This window comes from Alligator mississippiensis, chromosome 1, assembly GCF_030867095.1.
Source record: "Alligator mississippiensis isolate rAllMis1 chromosome 1, rAllMis1, whole genome shotgun sequence".
Classification (NCBI taxonomy): domain Eukaryota; kingdom Metazoa; phylum Chordata; order Crocodylia; family Alligatoridae; genus Alligator; species Alligator mississippiensis.
The window spans coordinates 258,455,487-258,473,438 of record NC_081824.1 but is presented as its reverse complement, the minus strand read 5'-3'; the positions used below and the strand labels follow the sequence as shown (position 1 = coordinate 258,473,438).

General features: G+C 41.9%; 1 protein-coding gene across 4 annotated transcripts in view; it reads right to left on the bottom strand.

Annotated features, from left to right (window-relative positions):
- The window catches only part of MYH15 (myosin heavy chain 15), a 71,189-nt gene that overhangs the window by 19,078 nt on the left and 34,159 nt on the right, over positions 1–17,952 (bottom strand). For all 4 annotated transcript variants that reach the window (XM_019476196.2, XM_019476198.2, XM_019476200.2 and 1 more), the window contains 15 exons: positions 16,852–16,916; positions 15,648–15,735; positions 15,309–15,426; positions 14,894–15,017; positions 13,852–13,988; positions 12,038–12,293; positions 11,290–11,532; positions 10,443–10,619; positions 9,775–9,920; positions 8,851–8,941; positions 6,597–6,986; positions 3,923–4,049; positions 1,634–1,752; positions 969–1,165; positions 290–639 (listed from right to left, as the gene is read on the bottom strand). In XM_019476196.2, the coding sequence (XP_019331741.1) occupies positions 290–639; positions 969–1,165; positions 1,634–1,752; positions 3,923–4,049; positions 6,597–6,986; positions 8,851–8,941; positions 9,775–9,920; positions 10,443–10,619; positions 11,290–11,532; positions 12,038–12,293; positions 13,852–13,988; positions 14,894–15,017; positions 15,309–15,426; positions 15,648–15,735; positions 16,852–16,916 (2,628 nt within the window). The remainder of the gene's footprint in view (positions 1–289; positions 640–968; positions 1,166–1,633; positions 1,753–3,922; positions 4,050–6,596; positions 6,987–8,850; positions 8,942–9,774; positions 9,921–10,442; positions 10,620–11,289; positions 11,533–12,037; positions 12,294–13,851; positions 13,989–14,893; positions 15,018–15,308; positions 15,427–15,647; positions 15,736–16,851; positions 16,917–17,952) is intronic.

The window sequence follows — 17,952 nt, the reverse complement described above, 5'->3', positions numbered from 1 at the left end:
TCTTTATTCTCTAGAGAGAGACCCTGTTGCACAGTAGGATTAGGATACGTTGGCCAGTCAGTGTAAGAGAGCCTGCACATCTACTGCCTCTGGTGTTTCTCTCTCTGTGGTTGCATATTCCATCTCCAGTGCTGGGAATGTAATTGTTTTTCACCAATTGTTTTAAAAATTGGACCCAGAGAAGGAAAATGGACTGGGTTAAAATGGAATGTGGTTAATGATGGTAATAACACCAACCCTTTAACTGCTTCTCTCTAACCTATTGTCAAGTCCACTGTGCATGGCTTACCTTGGAGGTTCTTGTTTTCCCTTTTTACTGTCTCCAGGTGATCCAGTGTCTCTTCATAGGCATTTTTGAGCTTAAAGAGCTCTGTGCTGAGGCTGCGGGCTTCCTTCTGGGAAGCTTCAAGCTCTGCCTGTGACTCTTCATACTTCTGCTTCCAGTCACTGATGATCTTGTCAAAGCTGCGCTGTTTCTTGTCTAGGGCTGCTGCAGCGGAATTGGATTTTTCCAAGTCAATCATCATATCCTCCAGCTCATTCTGCAGCCTGTGCTTTGCCTTCTCCAGAGAAGAGCACTTGGCATTAGCTGCTTCAATCGCTTCTTCAGCTTCCTGCAGGCGAGCTGCAAGCTTTTTTCTAACAGGACAGGAGGAAAGTAGAACAACCGTGAGAAATAGCTCCCAAGTTGTTGAATAAGTTCGGTTCTTGATTGACAGCATCCATTATTCATCTCCAACTTTTATTTAACCACTCAGAAACTGTAGACACACACAAGTGTATGTAATGCTATTTAGCCACCATGAAAGTATATGTCATAAGAGGATTAAATTGCTGGTGTTTTCCATGTTGTCAGCCGAATGAAAGCTAAAAAGGGTACCTGATATATATAATGCTAAAGAATTCTATACAGTGTAGTGTTCCCAGCTGAGTACAGGAGAAAGCCAACACTAACACAACACACTTACTTGGCATCTTCCAGTTCCTCTGTTCTTTGAATGGCATCAGTTTCATATTTTGTCCTCCACTGTGCTACTTCTGCATTTCCCTTGGACAGAGCTCGCTGAAGCTCTGCCTTGGCTTCTTGTTCCTCCTCATACTGCTCCCGCAGGAGATCGCAATCATGCCTGGCAGCTTGCACTGCATGAGCCAGGGCATTCTTAGACTGCAGGATTAAAAGGTTATGTCATTATATTAAGGAACCAAAAATTCAGCCTGGGCCCCATAAGAGCCAAATAAACAGTCTCTAGCAATTCAAGCTAAGCTTTCAAGATCTCAGAAAGTTCAGTTCCTTTTTTGCCTTTCCACATCTGGCCACAGCTAAGGAGAAAGGCACAATATCAGAACAGCTATTGTCATGGCATTTCTAGTCCAAACACTACAAATGCCATGAGAAGGTCTGTTCTCAAAATGCTCTCTCTCTCTTTGACTTGTACTGATCAAACACAGAAATTTCTATTTGTACAAGTATCAAAATATTTTGACCCAAACACCTGATTTCAGTTTTCCTCTAAGTTAAAAATCAATAGTGTTCTTCCATTCACCTCAATGAATGGGTGTTCCAGCTGTCTCAGATTTGTTTGCTATAACCTGTAAAATATTCAAGGCTGACAGATAAGCAAATGAGTATTACCTTGATCTCTTCTTCTAGCTGTCTTCTCAGTTCTTCAATCTGTTGAGTGAAGGACGTTTTCCCTCTGGAAAGTTGACTTATCAATGACTCCCTCTCTTCTAACTGTCTTGCAAATTCACCTGCCAAAGGTTTTTAATCAGGTAAGATTGAAATATGTCCTGTTTCCCATTCATCAGCCCATTCCCATGGTCAAATTTCAGTTATATCTGCTCAAACCAACAAAAGGAAAAAAAAACCTGACAGTGAACATGGATGTTCTTTTTTTAAAGGAAGCATCTGAGGAAGCCTTCTCAGATCTATGTTGGAGTAAAACCCCATAGAACCATTTTCCCCTAGATTCTCTTTCATTTGATGAAGACAAATATGAGCACTGTAATTTTAATGAATGATGCAAAAATCAAACTAAACTAGCCCCTCTCATACTAGCTTCTGTGTGTGGCTAATGCTTTGTTCTTCACACTTTTTAATGTTTTACATTGCACTTCTCTAGACCTTTCTTCACAGTATTCCAGAGCACTTAAGAGCACCAGCTTTGCAATTCCCCTGAGGTAGGGTCAGGAAAATACATGGTGGATGCTTCAGCAACCACCTGAAAGTGAATATAGCTTCTTCTGGGATGAAAAACAATAACTATTTATAGTCAATAAAACAACAAGAAAAGAAAAATGCTGCATAAGTGAATACCCACAGGATTTCAGGGCAGTTGAATAAACACCAGAGCTGGAAATTCATTGGAATGAAATGTTCCACTCTTACAAAAAGTGCCAGTCATCACAAATAAGGGCACATCTACATGTGATGATGTTACAATGTATACATGACAAAAATTTCCCTTTGTGTGGCTTAATGTACTTGCATAAATTACACGTACACGAGTTTTGGGGTTTTTAAATGAGTTTGTATCATTGCAAACTAAACTACATCTTGATGCAAACTTAGAACATTGCAGCCGTTAGTCAGCTCACTCCCCAGCTGTGGGAGAGGCAGGCAGGCTCTGCAGAAAAAAAGGATTGGGCCCTCGCTGCTTCTGCCTTCAGCAGGCTCCTGCAGCTGGCAGGATGCCTGAAGCCACCCAAGAATGGGCTGGTTTCTCCCCAGGGTAGTGCAGGGAGGTAGCAGGAGGACAGCTGGGTGTGCTGGCAGCCAGAGAAGGCAGCAGGGATGGTGCATGGGGTGTGGGACTGCCTGAGCAGGCTGCTAGTTCCCTGAGCCATCCAGGCTTCCAGCACCTTGTGTACTGTCTGCGCCACCTTCTCTGGCTGCCAGCACACCCAGCTGCCCTCCTACCACCTCCCCATGCTGCCCCAGGGGCAAACCAGACCATACCCAGGCAGCCTCAGGCATGCTGCTGGCTGCAGGAGCCTGCTGAAGGCAGAAGCAGCAAGGGGCCTGATCCTTTTCCCCCCCAGAGCCGGTCCACCTCTCCCATGGCTGGAGGACAGCTGTCAGATTAATGGCCTCTGGCCATGGGAGAGGTAGGCAGGCTCCACCAGAAATAAATAAACAAACAAATAAATAAAAAGGATTGTGCCCCTTGCCACTTCTGCCTTTAGAAGGAGCTTGTAGCCACCAGGACAATACTCACAGTTTCAATTTAGGGGTCACAGAATCCAGCCCTAAGGACTAAAACCCATCACATGTACAGGGCACCCTATATTTTTATTTCTTCCTGAAACAATGATGTCTAAACAATATGCCAGATTATAGCATTTCCTACCGGTAACAGCGACACCTACAGACTCAGCCACCACCTCCAGTAGCATCTGAAGTTAGTGTATTGCTTGTCAGTGTTCTCAGTACAAATGCTTGCCCAGCCACAGCCTGACCCTGTTTAGTTCAAGAGACTTGATGATAGTGCAGCATGTGAATAGCATGGTAATTGACTGCTTTATTTTAAGGCCAGTTCAAGACAAACTAAAAAAGAGGAGTTACAACAGAGAATTTGAGATGAGCAAGCATCAGACAATGCAAAGTTGCAGGTCCACAGCATGCACAACCCAACCCATCTTCCTGAAGATGTAATCCTTACACTATTTCCCTATACGTCATAATAGGGAATGCCTTCCTGAACTAAGAGAGCTGAGTTATGTTTCACATGAACTTCTTCCCATTCACAATGGTACATTTGTGTGGACTCCTGCATCTGAAGTTTCTGAAGAGAGCTGAACCCTGTAGTATTTATAGATGTCAGGACTTTGCAGTCAGCCCGCACTTTTATCTGTGCAGGAGCATATCATTGGGTATTTGTTTTCTATCCTCCCTAAGATTTGATGCTGAACATTGACCTACCATTCTCAGTCTGCAGCTTTGATTTTTGGGTGGTGAGGTCATTCACAAGACGGGTCATTTCATCCAGCTTAGCCTTTGTCTCATTCAAGTGGTCTTCATATGTGCGACAAAGCTTTTCTGCATTTGTCTGATGGAAAATTGGGGGAAAAAAAGATACACAAAGCTGCAGACCTCACAGCCTGCTATATAATCATTTTGCTTCCCAATTAAAACAGGTCATCTGGTCATTAGGACTATTCTAACCTTGACATTAACACTATTTAAAGCCTGGGCCTGTTGGATTTTGTAAGAAATGGTGTAGGCTTCAACACAAAGCCTCTATACAAGGAGTTGAAGTGAGAACGCTTCCATTGTATTTTGTTTGCATTATACTTCTAAGCATATTTGCCTACTAATATTTTTATGCTGGTTGCCAGAAAATCCATAATACATTATAGTTTGCTTGAGTACAATGTAAATGAAGACTTCAGGGGTTGGCTCAGATTCTATACTACAGCAACTCAGGGAGAATGATCACCCACAGATTTTTTAAAATCAACAATAATGTTTGTAAAAGGAGAGAGGGCACCTTGTTCCCACAAAGTTTCTGAATCCAGGAATCTCAAAGGAATTTGGAAAGGAGATCAGCTCTCACTATTTGCCTTTTACACTTGGGGAACTGAGGCAAAGAGAGGGGATCTGATTTGTCCAAAATCATCCAGCAGGCTGCTGGCAAAGGCAAAACACAGGTCTCTGACTCCCAGACCTGTGCTTTATCCAATCAGCAACACTGCCTCCATCTCTGTTATTCTTTTGTTTAATGACATCCTGCATTCACTGCCACAGACAGATCCTGCAATGACTTCAGCAGGTAACACACACCTGCAAAATTTAAATATAAATTTCTTAAAACCTCCTAATTGCTAGGTGGGGGAAATTATTCCCAATGAAGACTACTTTACTCAGTCTGCTCTGCATGCCATTTATCATGAATTAAGTTTGATGGAAGCTTTCTGAAACTCATAATGTTGAAAACATGCCTTCCCTATTCTGCCTTTTAAGTACTGCTGAAAGATACTAAAATTTACCACCCAGGAGACTAAATCCACAGTTTATCTATAGCATGTAATCACTCAAGCTGTGGCAGTTTGAGTTCCCTGCTGATGTGCCTCAATGCTGTGACCTGGTGGGATTTCCATGTGAGGTGAGGGGATGGTTCAGTCTCCATGACCCTTCAAGCCCATGGGTGTTCTGCTAAGTGGGGAGGTGTTCTTCACCCTTTGGGATGAGCAAGATGGGCTGAGACTGTGCATGTCCATGGTAGTACTTTCTAACTGTGGGGTCTGTCGGATCTCCTCTTCCTTCATGGAAGGAAGGAAGGTCTGTCGGATCTCCTCTTCTTGAGGCAACTTGGATTGCCTACAGGTCCCTCAATATGTCCCATAACACTTACAACTCTGCATTAAGGCAATAATTATAATCAATTTTCATACTCCAAAGATTCAGTCTGTTGCCTGTCAGGCTCAGGAATGTAATTTTCTGGAACGCACAATTAGCAAGCTGTTTTCTTTTTCCATCCCCATATTTGCCCCTTCTTTTGAAGCCTCAGGGACTTGCCACACTTGGAGACTGGACAATGAGAAGGTAGATTCAGTGCTCTGAAGTAGAACGGAGAATCTTCTCTCCGGGAAGCCTGAGTGGTTGTTTTTTGTTTGTTTGTTTTCTGCCTTTACCTGCAGCAATCATTTAAGCTCTCCCCATCAGTTCCCTGCCATTGCAGGGGCAATAGGCATCAATAGCTTCCCAGTCTCTCCTGTTTTGTCTGTGCCACCTAGGTTGGTTTCCTGAGAACTGAAATGCTTTAGTCCATCTGAACTCCTTGGATTCAACATAGGGTTTTGGGGGGAAATGGAATGATCTCTGGTACGTAGGAGGTCAGCTCAAATCGCCTGGTGGCCCTTGCACTCTATGACTAGGGGTCTACCTAACTCAAAAAGGCAGCTGGCCAATTTTGCAGGGAGATCCCTGGGCCAGCCACCATATTCATAGGCTGATTGAGTGCAGTGGACCTCCCAACAACTCTGATTAGCTGAGGAGCCCCAGTGGTCCACCCCTCATTGCTGATTGGTTGTAAGGGCTCTCCATCATGTGGCCCTGTCCCTCACTGCTGATTGGTGGCAAGAGGTAGGGCCATGTGACAGGCAGCCCTCTCAGCCAAATCAGCAGTGAGGAGTGGGGGTGGGGGTAGCAGCCATCATGGACAGGCCCCCTTTTCTTTCCCTGCCCCCAGTGGGCTGCACAGCCAGGCCACAGTGCCATGAGGACTGCTGGCCCTCGATGGGGAGCCAGCATTTTATTTTCAATAAATTTTCTTTTTTTTGTTTGGTGGATTTCATGTACATTGCCTGATTTTGTAAGCAATGCCCAATTTTGAGATTTCCATGAAATCTGTCCCTATCTAGGAAACAACAGTGATTTTTTTAGATAAGTGCACACAGCTATTAATTATCTGTGATTATCTGTGATTAATAATCTGTTGATTATCACCAACCCAGGAGAGGTTGAAACTGGTGACCTAGTTGCTACAGCCTCTGGACCCCCTCCTCCATGATCTGAAACCTTCCTCTGCCTCCCTCTGGAAACTTTAAAGCAACTCCCATATGCACTGTCAATGAGTAAGTCTGATAGAGCCTACTTTTCCCTTGACCATCTGCTCCATGTTGGATGATAGGTCGTCCACCTCCAGCTTCAGCTCACTCTTCTCTTTCTCTAGTTTCTGTTTGACCCGCTGTAGGTTGTCCAGATGTTCCCCCATCTCTGCCATGCTGTCTGCATGCTTCTTCCTTAGAGTGGCAGCTGTGGCCTCGTAATGCAGAGTGGCCTCCTCAAGGTCCCGCCGCAGCTTCAGAAACTCTGCCTCTCGTTTCTTGTTCATCTCCAGCTGGACAGCGGTGGCTCCCCCAGCCTCCTCTAACCGTTCGCTCAGTTCCTCCAGCTCTCGAGCCAGTTCCGACCTCTGTTTCTCCACCTTGGCTCGAGCAGCTCTTTCTGCTTCTAGCTCCTCTTCTAGCTCCTCTATACGAGCCTATCAGACAAGGACACACCGATGTATATTAACATTGTTTACCTCAGTATTAATTTCCCTCAAATGTTTTCAGTACTTTACACACATCTACATGTCAGCCTGATATGGCACATATTATCATCTATGTCTAGATCTAGACTTTTCTGCTGTTTTCCATAAAATTCAGTACACAATGGATTTAGACAGACAGGGAGCCACTTGCCCAGGAATTTACCCAGTAAAGGCATTAAATAAGTGTCAGAGATGGAATAGCACTAATAAGTCATATCTCCTACTAAAACTGTTAAATTCTTTCTCCTCAAACATTAGTTCAAGATATATAGGTAGGGACCTACTTAATTTGGAGTTTCACAGATTTCTCGGAAACTGCAAAATCTGGGATTGTCCACATAATCAACAAAAACCCTTAAAAATAACATTTTGGCTCCCCAGTTGAAGCCAGTGGTCCTTGCTGCTGGGAGGGGAATGCACTGGCTGGTGGAGTGGCACAAAGGACAGTAGACAAGGTGGCAGCTCCCCTCTTATCCCTTCTCCCCTTGCTGGAGCCTGTCTGCCAATCAGGGCCAAGGGGCAGGGCCACATGAATAGCAGCCGGCAATCAAGATGGTGGCTGGCCCCTTGTGCCCACCAGGGCCTCTCTGCCAGTGAGCGCCATGGGGTGGGGCCACCTCCAAATGACTGCAGAATTAGAGCTTTACACCGCAATCCAACTGCAAAATTTGATAAGTCCTCCTGCGATTTAGGTAGACTAAAGACAGGTCAGAAATAAGAAAAAAAATGTGTATGTCCGTGTAATGGACTGTTCAACTACTGTTCAAGAAAGCTGTAAGAGGTTCTCTTTCCCCTGAATTTAATAGTCATTTTGTTGCAAGGTCTTCAACCTCCTTCAGGAGAATGAGAGATGGAGATCAGGAACAACTGGTAGAAAATGCATGTGAATATTGGATTTTTTTCAATTCAGTGGCCAAACTTGAAAAAAAGAACTGTCATGCAGATTTGGTTGTGTTGACTGAAATATCTCAGGTTCAATTTACTGAATTTCCCCTGCCATCCCTTTTCCTTTTAAAATTCACTACCTATCTTTGTGTAGAAAATATATTATTTGCCAGAAAAAAAAAATTAACAAAGCTCTACATGACAGGTTTTTTTGTGAAAGTATATAACTTAAGTTTTGCAAGTCAGATTCACATTGGGGTTCTTTAATTTACAGTCTTCTGGCCCCCAAGTTCCATCATTTTGTTCTCCTGCACCCATGCTCAGACTTATTTCCCTCTTAATCAACGTTTTCTTGCCCTTCTTGAATCTCCATGGTGTGAACCTCTCTAGTTAAACCTGTGATTCTCTGTTTGTTTTGCTTGAGGATGGGATTCCATGCCTGGTTTCCTCTTGCCAGAAAATGGAAAATCCCTTCCTCTACACTTAAGAAATGAGCTCCTGAGCTTTTGGAGTGGCTTCTCAGTTGGTTCAGTCTCCTCTTGTGTGGCCCACGCTTCAGGGCAAAGCATGAGCATTTGAGGTCAGCTAGGTCCCTTTCCTTTCTCTGTCCAATATATCTAAAGGAGAAGTTGGGACATAGACTTCCCAGCTGCTACCTTCATTTTCTAGGCTTTCCTATTCCTCTCTGGGGATCAATTCTGACTTCAGACACGTGGATATCATAAGCCATTAAACCATAAATATTTCTGAGGACAAGACTTGGCCTGCAAAGCTCAAAATAGGCTTGCAGATAGTGGATGACATAAAAGTTTAAGTGTAAATCACAAAAAAAATACTTGGCTAGCCAGTACCAAACTCAGAAGCCAAGTGCTCCACTTAATTGAAGTATAGCAATTATGATTTGTGAAAAGAAGTAGAGAAGGCTTACCTGAAGCTCCTTGATCTTCTTCTGGAGTTGTACCACTAAAGCTTGCTCATCCTCTATCTTGGAACTCAGTTGATTAGTTTCAAATTCTTTCCTGTTAAGGCAAGGAAATTCCTGTGAAAATTTATCTTAGAAGTTCAAGCAAAGTTTGACTAAAGCAATTTTTTTCTGTCAGTCTCTAGATAAAGTCTTGGGAGCAAATGTGAAAACCAAATTCAACTGGAAATAAGCAAGAAGATATAATACTGCATAGATGCAGCGGTCTTCTCTCCAAGTAACCTTGTTCAAGCTAAGGCCCTGCAGGTACTCCTGTTGTACTACAGTACTGTGCTCAAAGCTCCTTAATGCTACGTACTTATGTCTTGAGTTTTTAATTTCAAACAAGTTTAAAAACAACCAAGAAAGAAAGTACTATGCTGTGTGCTATATACAGTAGATGAGAACATTTTACCATTATTATTCATAAATGATATATCCTGAGCCTGCCAACCCATGGAATAGCTTTCTGTAAACAAGGACATGCAAGGGAATGATGACTGCATTTGACTACCTTTGACTCCTCATTTACATCCGAGATAAAGGGAAAGCCTTTGTTTGGCACAAGGTTTGAACCATGTCTCTAAAACTGGAGCACAATGCTTTAACCACTCTGCCACCACCCTGCCTTCAAAAATACCTAGAGATGCAACACCTTTTCAAATTCAAAGGAAAAAAGTATATTTAGCAAGGTTCAGACATTCAGTGCTGCTGAGCACTAGAAAGAAATTATTCTGTCCATATGCAGCATTGCATCGTATATCAGGTACAGTTTCCTCTGAAACGGCATTGGTATGAGCCACTGCCATAGGGAGACGCTCGACTTGATGGATCTGAAAGGACAAACCCTGTGCTCCTGTGCTATTTTGTACAATATAAATGGTTACTTACTTCTTTAGCTTTTCTTCCAGCTGCAGCTTATCATTCTCCAAATCCATGACACTCTCTTGGGTTAGCTTCAGATCCCCTTCCAGTTTACGTTTGGTCCTTTCCAGATCCATCCTCACCTTTTTCTCCTGTTCAAGTGAGCCCTCCAGCTATAGGAACAAGAAACCAGTGATGCAATATGTCCAAAAGCATCAACACCATTCCAACCTCCAGTTTTGTATTAAACATTAACAAATCCTGAAGCAGAAAAGTTCTTCTGCAACTGTCTCGTTTTATGCTTGCCCTTCCTAGCTTCAGGGAGAACTTGAAGCTTCAGGCTTCCAGGACAACTCAGGCTGTGATAATATGGTGCAAGGACCTCTCTAGGCTTCTTCTTTGTGCAGGCATCATGGTAGCCTCTTCTCCACAAAGGTTAGTATGACTAAAGGACAATTACATTGCAATAAAAACTAAATAGATGCCTTCATCATTGTTGCCTTCCTTTCAAATATTCAACTATAGAGGAAAATTATTATAGTCTTGCTTGTATTAGACACCTTATATTGGGACTTTCATTTGTACATCCTAGATGAGCATTTACAAAAAACACAACGTATTTCAGAGTTTCCCACTTTCAAAAAAGTTATAAATAAACACATAAGCATAGCAAATGAAGAGAAGAACAAACTTACATCATCCACCTGCTGCTCCAGTTTCAGTTTAATTTTGCTCAGTGTATTGACCTTGTCCTCCTCTGCCTGTAGGTCATCCAGAGCTTGCTGGTGAGCTTCTTGCAAAGATTTCTTCTCTTTAGTGAGTTTGCTGATGGACTCATCAAGACTTGCCATTTCTTCTGTCAGATTTTTGACCTGTGAGGTTGAAGAAATGCAACAGCAGTTACAGATGTGCTTGTAAGTCTTTTCAGCAGAGATAACTGTAAGCTGGCCAGAAAGAACAATCTAGACTATATGTGTATACTGCTGCCTGGCCATTAGGATGATGGAGTAAAAGGGGAGTTCATTCAATGTTTGACTCATCAGTCGAAACTGCCAACAAGATAGCTAATTAGTGCCACTTCTTGCTGTGCCTTCATTATGGGGACATCTCCCAAACACACACTGTTTGGAGACTGAATATGGTCAAGGGTACAGTTGCTTAATATGAAAGGCTAAGAAGTTGATACTAATCAAAACAGGCACCATTCTTAGTAGCACAGAAAATATATCCATGAGTAGTCCTAGGCCTCAGGAAATACATTTAAGGGGCACAACTAATGTGAAATTTAGCTGCCAATGGCAGCACAACTCACATGGGTAAAGGGAGACTCAGAATCAACCTAAAACAGTTGTCTTTCACGAAGTCACTTAGCTATGCACTATATACTCTATACATTATACTCTAGTCTTGTAGCTTGGCCTGCATTTAAGTTTCTTAATACTTAATACAGTGCGTTAACTTGCAGAACTCTAGTAACACTCACTATAAAGTAGCCTACTTATCAATCCTTTATGGAGAGGTATGGTGTATTTCTAATGGTACCTTATTTTCAGTAGCATGTTTCTCTTTCTCTACTTTTGCTAGAGTTATTTCAAGGTCATCAATATCCTTCTTCAGTTCAGAGCACTCATCTTCTAGTTTTCTTTTCTTTGACGTCAGTTCAGAGTTCATCTCCTCTTCGTCTTCCACTCTCTCTGTGAGCTCTTTGACTTTGGCCTCCAGCTGGATCTTGGATTTAATCAGCAATTCACATCGTTCTTCTGCATCTGACAGAGTATCTTGTTCCTGGTGTAGTACAAGAAGATGACCACAGTGTGTAGGAGTAGTCATCATTATTCTTTACCATTTGTCTCCCATCCCCTTATGGATCCTCAACCACACATTAGTATGTAGGTCAGAGAAGCATAATCAAAAAGGCTATGAGAATAGGTAAATATGGACTTTCTGAAGGAGCTTGTTCTTTCTTTCCACTTATGTCAAAGACAAGAATTCTGAAAAATCCAGGGGGAATAAGATGAGGCCTACAATGTTGGACACATCCATTTGCACATACAAGTTGGTAAACTACTATACACATCTAATTATGCTGGACATTGCTATTACCATGAACTATACTTTTAAAACTGTTTCAAAGATGATGACCTACATCCTTAAATATGAATTTATATTCATGGTAAAAATGTTAACCTACTTTCCTAACAAGAACAGCAGCTTAATTTAAAACCATCTGTATAAATACCATGGTTGGTAAGTTGTCACGTTTGAAAGAATATCAAGTACACCCACTCACAGACTGCAACTGAAGGAGCAAGTCATTCTTCTCCTGAACCAGAGACACTTGCTTTTCTTCAAGTTCTTTCCTCCTGGCTTCTGACTTTTCCAGGGCCTCCTTTAACTTCAAGAACTCTTCCTTCATGTTGGCCATTTCCTTTTCAGTTTCTGCAGACTTCAGGAGTGGCTTGATCTTAAAGAACAGCTTCATCCAAGGCCAGTTCTTCACAGCCATGAAAGCTCTAATGTTCCACTGGATCACAAGCAGGGCATCCCTGGTTTAACAAATGAAAAACTCAGCCTGAGTTGAGAGAGACAGAATTCTTTTTTAGGCCATCCTTGAGTCAGTTCTGCCTTTGTGGTCTGAATAGCATTAGGAACTTGTACTGGGTCGTGCAAAAAATGTGTTCCTTATATCTTGACCTTCAGAGATATTGATCAGCTGTATCTGTGATTAAAATCTGAATTCATGGGTAACTAACATGCAACAATTGCTATTTTGTACTGTATATCCACAAAAATGACACATTAACACCCTTATCTTACATCCCATTAAAAGCTTAAGTGCTATTAAGGCTTAAGTACCACTAGGCATGTCTACACAGGCATTAATGTGCTTTTCCTAATGTACGTTAAATTTAGTACCTCCAATGTCAGGTATTAAATTAATGCACATTAGGCTGTGCTAATGTGCAGTAGTGCAAGTGCACACTTTTTAGGTGACACTTAATGCACAGTAGCCTATTTTACTGTGCATTAGCATAATAACATTGTTTTTTATGAGCTACTTTAATGCTCAGCAAAATAGGCTACTGCATATTAAAGTGCACGTGTAGATGTGCCCTCTGGGCATATCTGCATGTACTATTAATTTGAAGTAGGCTTACTGCGCAGTAAAAATACTGTGCTGTAAGCCTAACTGGAAGCACGTCTACACACGTTCCCAATAGGAGCAGCCCAGTACAGGCTCCCACTGGATGCTAGCCCAGGGGCTGGCAAGGAACATGGGACTGGTCCTCATGCTCTTGGGGCCAGAAGAGCTCTGCTGGCTGCAGCAGCAGCTGTCTCCTGGCCCTGTATACATTGGGAGGGGTCCTGCTGTGCTCAGGGCCAGAAGATAGCTGCTGCTGCTGCAGAGCTTTCCTGCACTGTGCACATGGGGACAAGCCATATACCCAGCAGGACTTCTCCCCAAAGCCTGGAACTGGTCGGAACCTGCTCCAGAAGCAGGACAGTTCCCAGCCAGCCCCAACCTGCATGAGGAAATCTCTGTGCAGCCTGGAGCTGGTTGGGACCTGCCCCAGAAGTGGGACAGTTCCTGGCTGGCTTTGGGATGCATGAACATCTCCTCATGCAGGCCAGAGATGGCTGGGACCCGCCCCAGAATGGGACAGTTCCTGGCCAGCTTCAGGGAGCTCCCAGATCCTAGCATTGTTCAGCTTCCAGCTTCTGTGGGGAGCAAGGAGCTAAGCAGCACTGGGATGGGGTGGGGAAAGAGAGCTATCCCGTCCCAGTGCTGCTCGGCTCCCAACTCCCAGGGGGAGCTGGGAGCTGAGTAGTGCTAGGACTGGGGGAGTTCCCCATCCCCTGTGGCCCCCTACTGTAGGGGGTAACTGGGAGCAAATGTACCCCCAGCCAGCATCTACACATATGCTAATGTGCAGTAGCTACTGTGCAGGTAGTTACTACCTGTATTTATGGGTGCAGTAGACTAATCTATTGTGGAGTAAAGCATCTTGTGTAGACATACTCACTAAAAGCTTAATGGTCCTATTTAATCATCAGTGAGGCAGCAGTAGCATGGTATCCCAGACTTAAGGGAACAATCCATACCTTCGCTCCACCATCTTCTGGAACTCAGCTCTCATTAGCTTGCCACGTGCTCTTGCCTGGATCAATGTTAGGATCTTTGCTAGTCTCTCATCCCTCATCTCTTCAAGATGACCTAGGAGCCCAGCCTTAAAGAATACCTAAAATATAGACAGGTGCCACTTAGAAGCAATCAGAAAATAATTCCATCCTCAAGAAACATGGATTGATGAAAATTAGTTTTTATATTGGCAGTTATGATAAAGCTTAAACAGGTAAAGGTGCTATCCTTATTGGTCAATTTCTGCAACAGAAATGAATAGATAGTTAGGAAGCATTAAGTTCTAGGTTAGGGAGCTGTGTTGATCCATTGTGATGCCCCAACCATTTTTCAATATTTTAATGTGTTTAGTTTTTTTTCTTTGCCTATTTCAAATGAGATATACATTAGTGTGGCCTATGTTACAAAACTCTTATATATTTGTAAATTTTCTCACTTTTAAAAATTATAACTAGGCATAATAAAATGGGAATAAAGTCATGTGGTACCAGGCATGACCATTGTTAGTCTCATGAGCCTTGTCTACAAAAAAATCTTCCTCCATTGATGAAAATGGACTGAACTGGATCAATTTAACTGGAAGTATAGGCAGGACAGGACAAAATTGTGTTTGGTGCCATTTCACAAAGTGAAGCTGACCCCTTATTCTTTAAGTAAGGCAAATTAATAGTAATGAACATTCTGTTTACACTGGCAGTAGGACTGCTAATGGCAATGGATGAGCTCATCCTGTTAGTGGTCAGTATTGTTGCTCCGATAGTAAAAATTACATGGGCATTGGAACATTTCCTCTTGACATACAAAATGAAAATCCATAATTTGTTTTCTGAAAATTACTAAAATTAATTGTTACAAATGATTAAAACTTTTGCTAACAGATCACTTGTTCCAAACTTACTTAAGTTGTAAGCATGTGTAAGTGTGCCCCACTGAGGGCTGCATGTTGGATTCTTTTAGCCCAGACACTATTTTTGTAAAAGGAACTGCATGGTCTTTTCTGGTTACCTTAGTGTGTCCAAAACGATACTGATTATGGTCGATATCTAAAGAACTCAGCAGCTTCTCAGAAGCTTTTCTGCTATCTACAAACTTATCCTCAGGAATTGCAGCTGGATTCAGAATGCGATATCTATTAATAAATAAAAGGGGATGAGAAAGTTAAGAATGCCAAGATTCTGGGCAAAATTCTAGTCTCATTAAGACTAGAATAAATCTAGAATAACTTCAGGGAAGCCAGTTCAGTGTTTTCTGTTTACTAACACAAAGGAGAACAGAACAATTGACTTGAGATCAAACAGAACTGAACAGAAACTTAAATAAAAGAGAAAAGGAAAGGACCGCTGTGGCTCATTTTTACTGGGAAGGAATGGAGCGCAAACAGAAATGCAAAACTTGTGTTCAGAGGTTGATTCTGCTTTACCTTTGTTTAAAGTCAGCATAAAGCACTCTGTTCGGAAACCCCTTACGGCAAATACGGATTCCTTCCAGCACACCATTACAGCGAAGCTGATGCAGGACAAGGAAAGCATCTATTTCACCTAAAAAGGTTAAAAAAACCCAACTAAATGAAATTAGATCCTTTTCATGAGGATTTAACTTTCAGTTAGTCCAATATGGGAGAAGATTTGGGAGTCATGTCTTGAATGGGCAACCCGCATAGTGACTAATCAAATAGCATTTAAATTCAGTACCAATAGAAATAAACAATTGAGAGCAGACGGCAGTACTGAAATACATACAGATAAAAGGCTTTCTGTACCTGGAGTTTTAGTTTCATTGGGGATAATACATCGCACAAAGTGAGGAGCTGTAGATCTCAGGTTAGTCATCAATTTATTTAAATTTTCCTACAATGAGTATAATAAAAACAAAAGTTAGCTAAATCAATAGAAAGCCAAGCTTTGTAGCATGTGTATATGTGAGCACTAACTCTACAGAACACATATAATCTAATATGTAGAAAACAAAACTGATTAGAAGTAGAATGTCATATTATCACTGTAGCGTATTCAGACTGAATGGTTTCGATATACCAATTTATGCAAAAGACGTCCTCACACTGCTAGAGGTGGGACAATTTGAGCAGCTAGATGTCCTCAATATCTTGGAAAATATGCTTCTTTATCAACTGATAATCAAAAGCTGCAGGCTTTAGAAATTTTCCCCTGCTATCTTCACACTTCTTTGCTATGTCTACATTGGCAAAAATATCACTTGGTTCTCTAGTGATGTCATCCCACTATCAAAAGATAGCAGCAAGATTAGGTAACACAGTAGTATCTGTGGGATTGAGGGGTGGGGAAGAGAGTGCAGGAAGAGTAGACTCAAGGTTTATATATATTTCAATTTCCTCTATTGTCACCCAGGTGGCATTGCACTGCTGGTAAATTATGGGGGGTGGTGGTGGGGTGGCCAGTGAAAACAGGTCTTTCCATTAAGCCTCTACAAAAAAAGCTTTTCAATTTTAATGGGACAATAGTTGCAGAAAATAAGTTTTAAGCTCCAATACCCAGGAAAAGCACATTGTGCATTTTACTTTAGTGTTCCATAAACATTCTACATATTATTCTGATTATATCTAGTATGTTAATCTATTAAGGGACAAAAAACAATATCAGGCAATGAGCTCCAAATTGCAAACAAACAATGCTTTTGAAATACCTCATAGAGCAAACAAAAAAAACCTAAAAAAGATTGAATAATATGATCAAAACAATTGAAAAACACTGGATATCAAAACAGAAAAAGAGGAATTTGTTCATTAAACAATTAGTTATATTTTTTTTTTCACTTAACCCTGGTTAACACCCAGGCCAGGACAGAACTGAGACATTTGACTTCAGTTTCCTTTGATCGACAAAAGCACTTTAGGAACCTCTTTTTAACACTGTGCCTCTGCATAGCTGAAATGTTGTCGAAAAATCAAGTAACAAGAGATATGCTTTTAAAGAACTGAAAATTACTTTGTGTAATGATGACACTGTTTGGAAGGAAGCACCTTTCTTGCGTTTCTTTTCACCACTCTGATCTAAAAAAAAATAAAGAAGTGAAATACATAAACAACTGAACCACGTATTCAGGTAAAAAATAAAATAATGGTGAACACCTTTTTAAAATTACAAGTCAATTAAAGCTTGGATAAAAGGTGAAACCAGGATCATGTGGGTCTTCTGGTTAGCCAAGTGGTATACTGAAACTTCCCAAACTAGTATTATTATAAAGTCAGTAATATTGTTTATAAAGGTGCAACTACCAAGGTGTGTGCCCTCAGCGACTGTGGCAGCAGCAAGGGCCAGCTAGGCGGTAGTGACAGCAGCAGCTGCTGTTCCTGTGCCTCCTCTAAGTAGGCATCTGGGGCTGGTGCCCTTGTCATTCCATCCTCATTACGCTACTGGCTGTTTAATGCTTTGGGAGATGCATGATGGGTACACTCTCCATCTTGGTTTTCATCCAAGATCTTAGCAAACATGCCACATTATGCTTCAGGGAGATTGAAGCCAGGCCAGCAGCGTTTGTTTACGGAGAGTAGGACTCAGAAGAGGCCTTAATGGTCTCATTTTTCTTTGATTTGAGGTCATATGGCTTTGACTCTTAAATGGAAATTCAGTTTCCACTTCATTCAAACCCTGACTGGAGTTGTACTGTGTTCCTCAGGATATATTTGCTACCTTTAAATACACAACAATTACTTTTGCCTTTCTAAACTTGGAAGATTAGGTCACCTATAGGAGGACTGGCATGTGGATGACCTGTCAAGAGCAGTCTACATAAAAGGAAGTAAAGAACGCACTGTATTTGATGTAAAAAATGTCTACCCATGTTCAAAACGACTGTGATGAGATTGGCTATTCCTTTTTCCTGGCCCTGGGTGAAGGACAAAGAAGCACTTCTGGGAATGATGCTCCATGTTACCAAGGCAAACAGGCACTCTGTTTCCTGCAACAGTTTGCCTGTGGCAGTCTTTTTCGTATTGTTATTCTGCTCCACCTGTAATCCACATTACAAAGCCTGCTGTCTGTCTACTTGCTTCAGAAGTGGCTTTATGATTCATGACAACTACAACT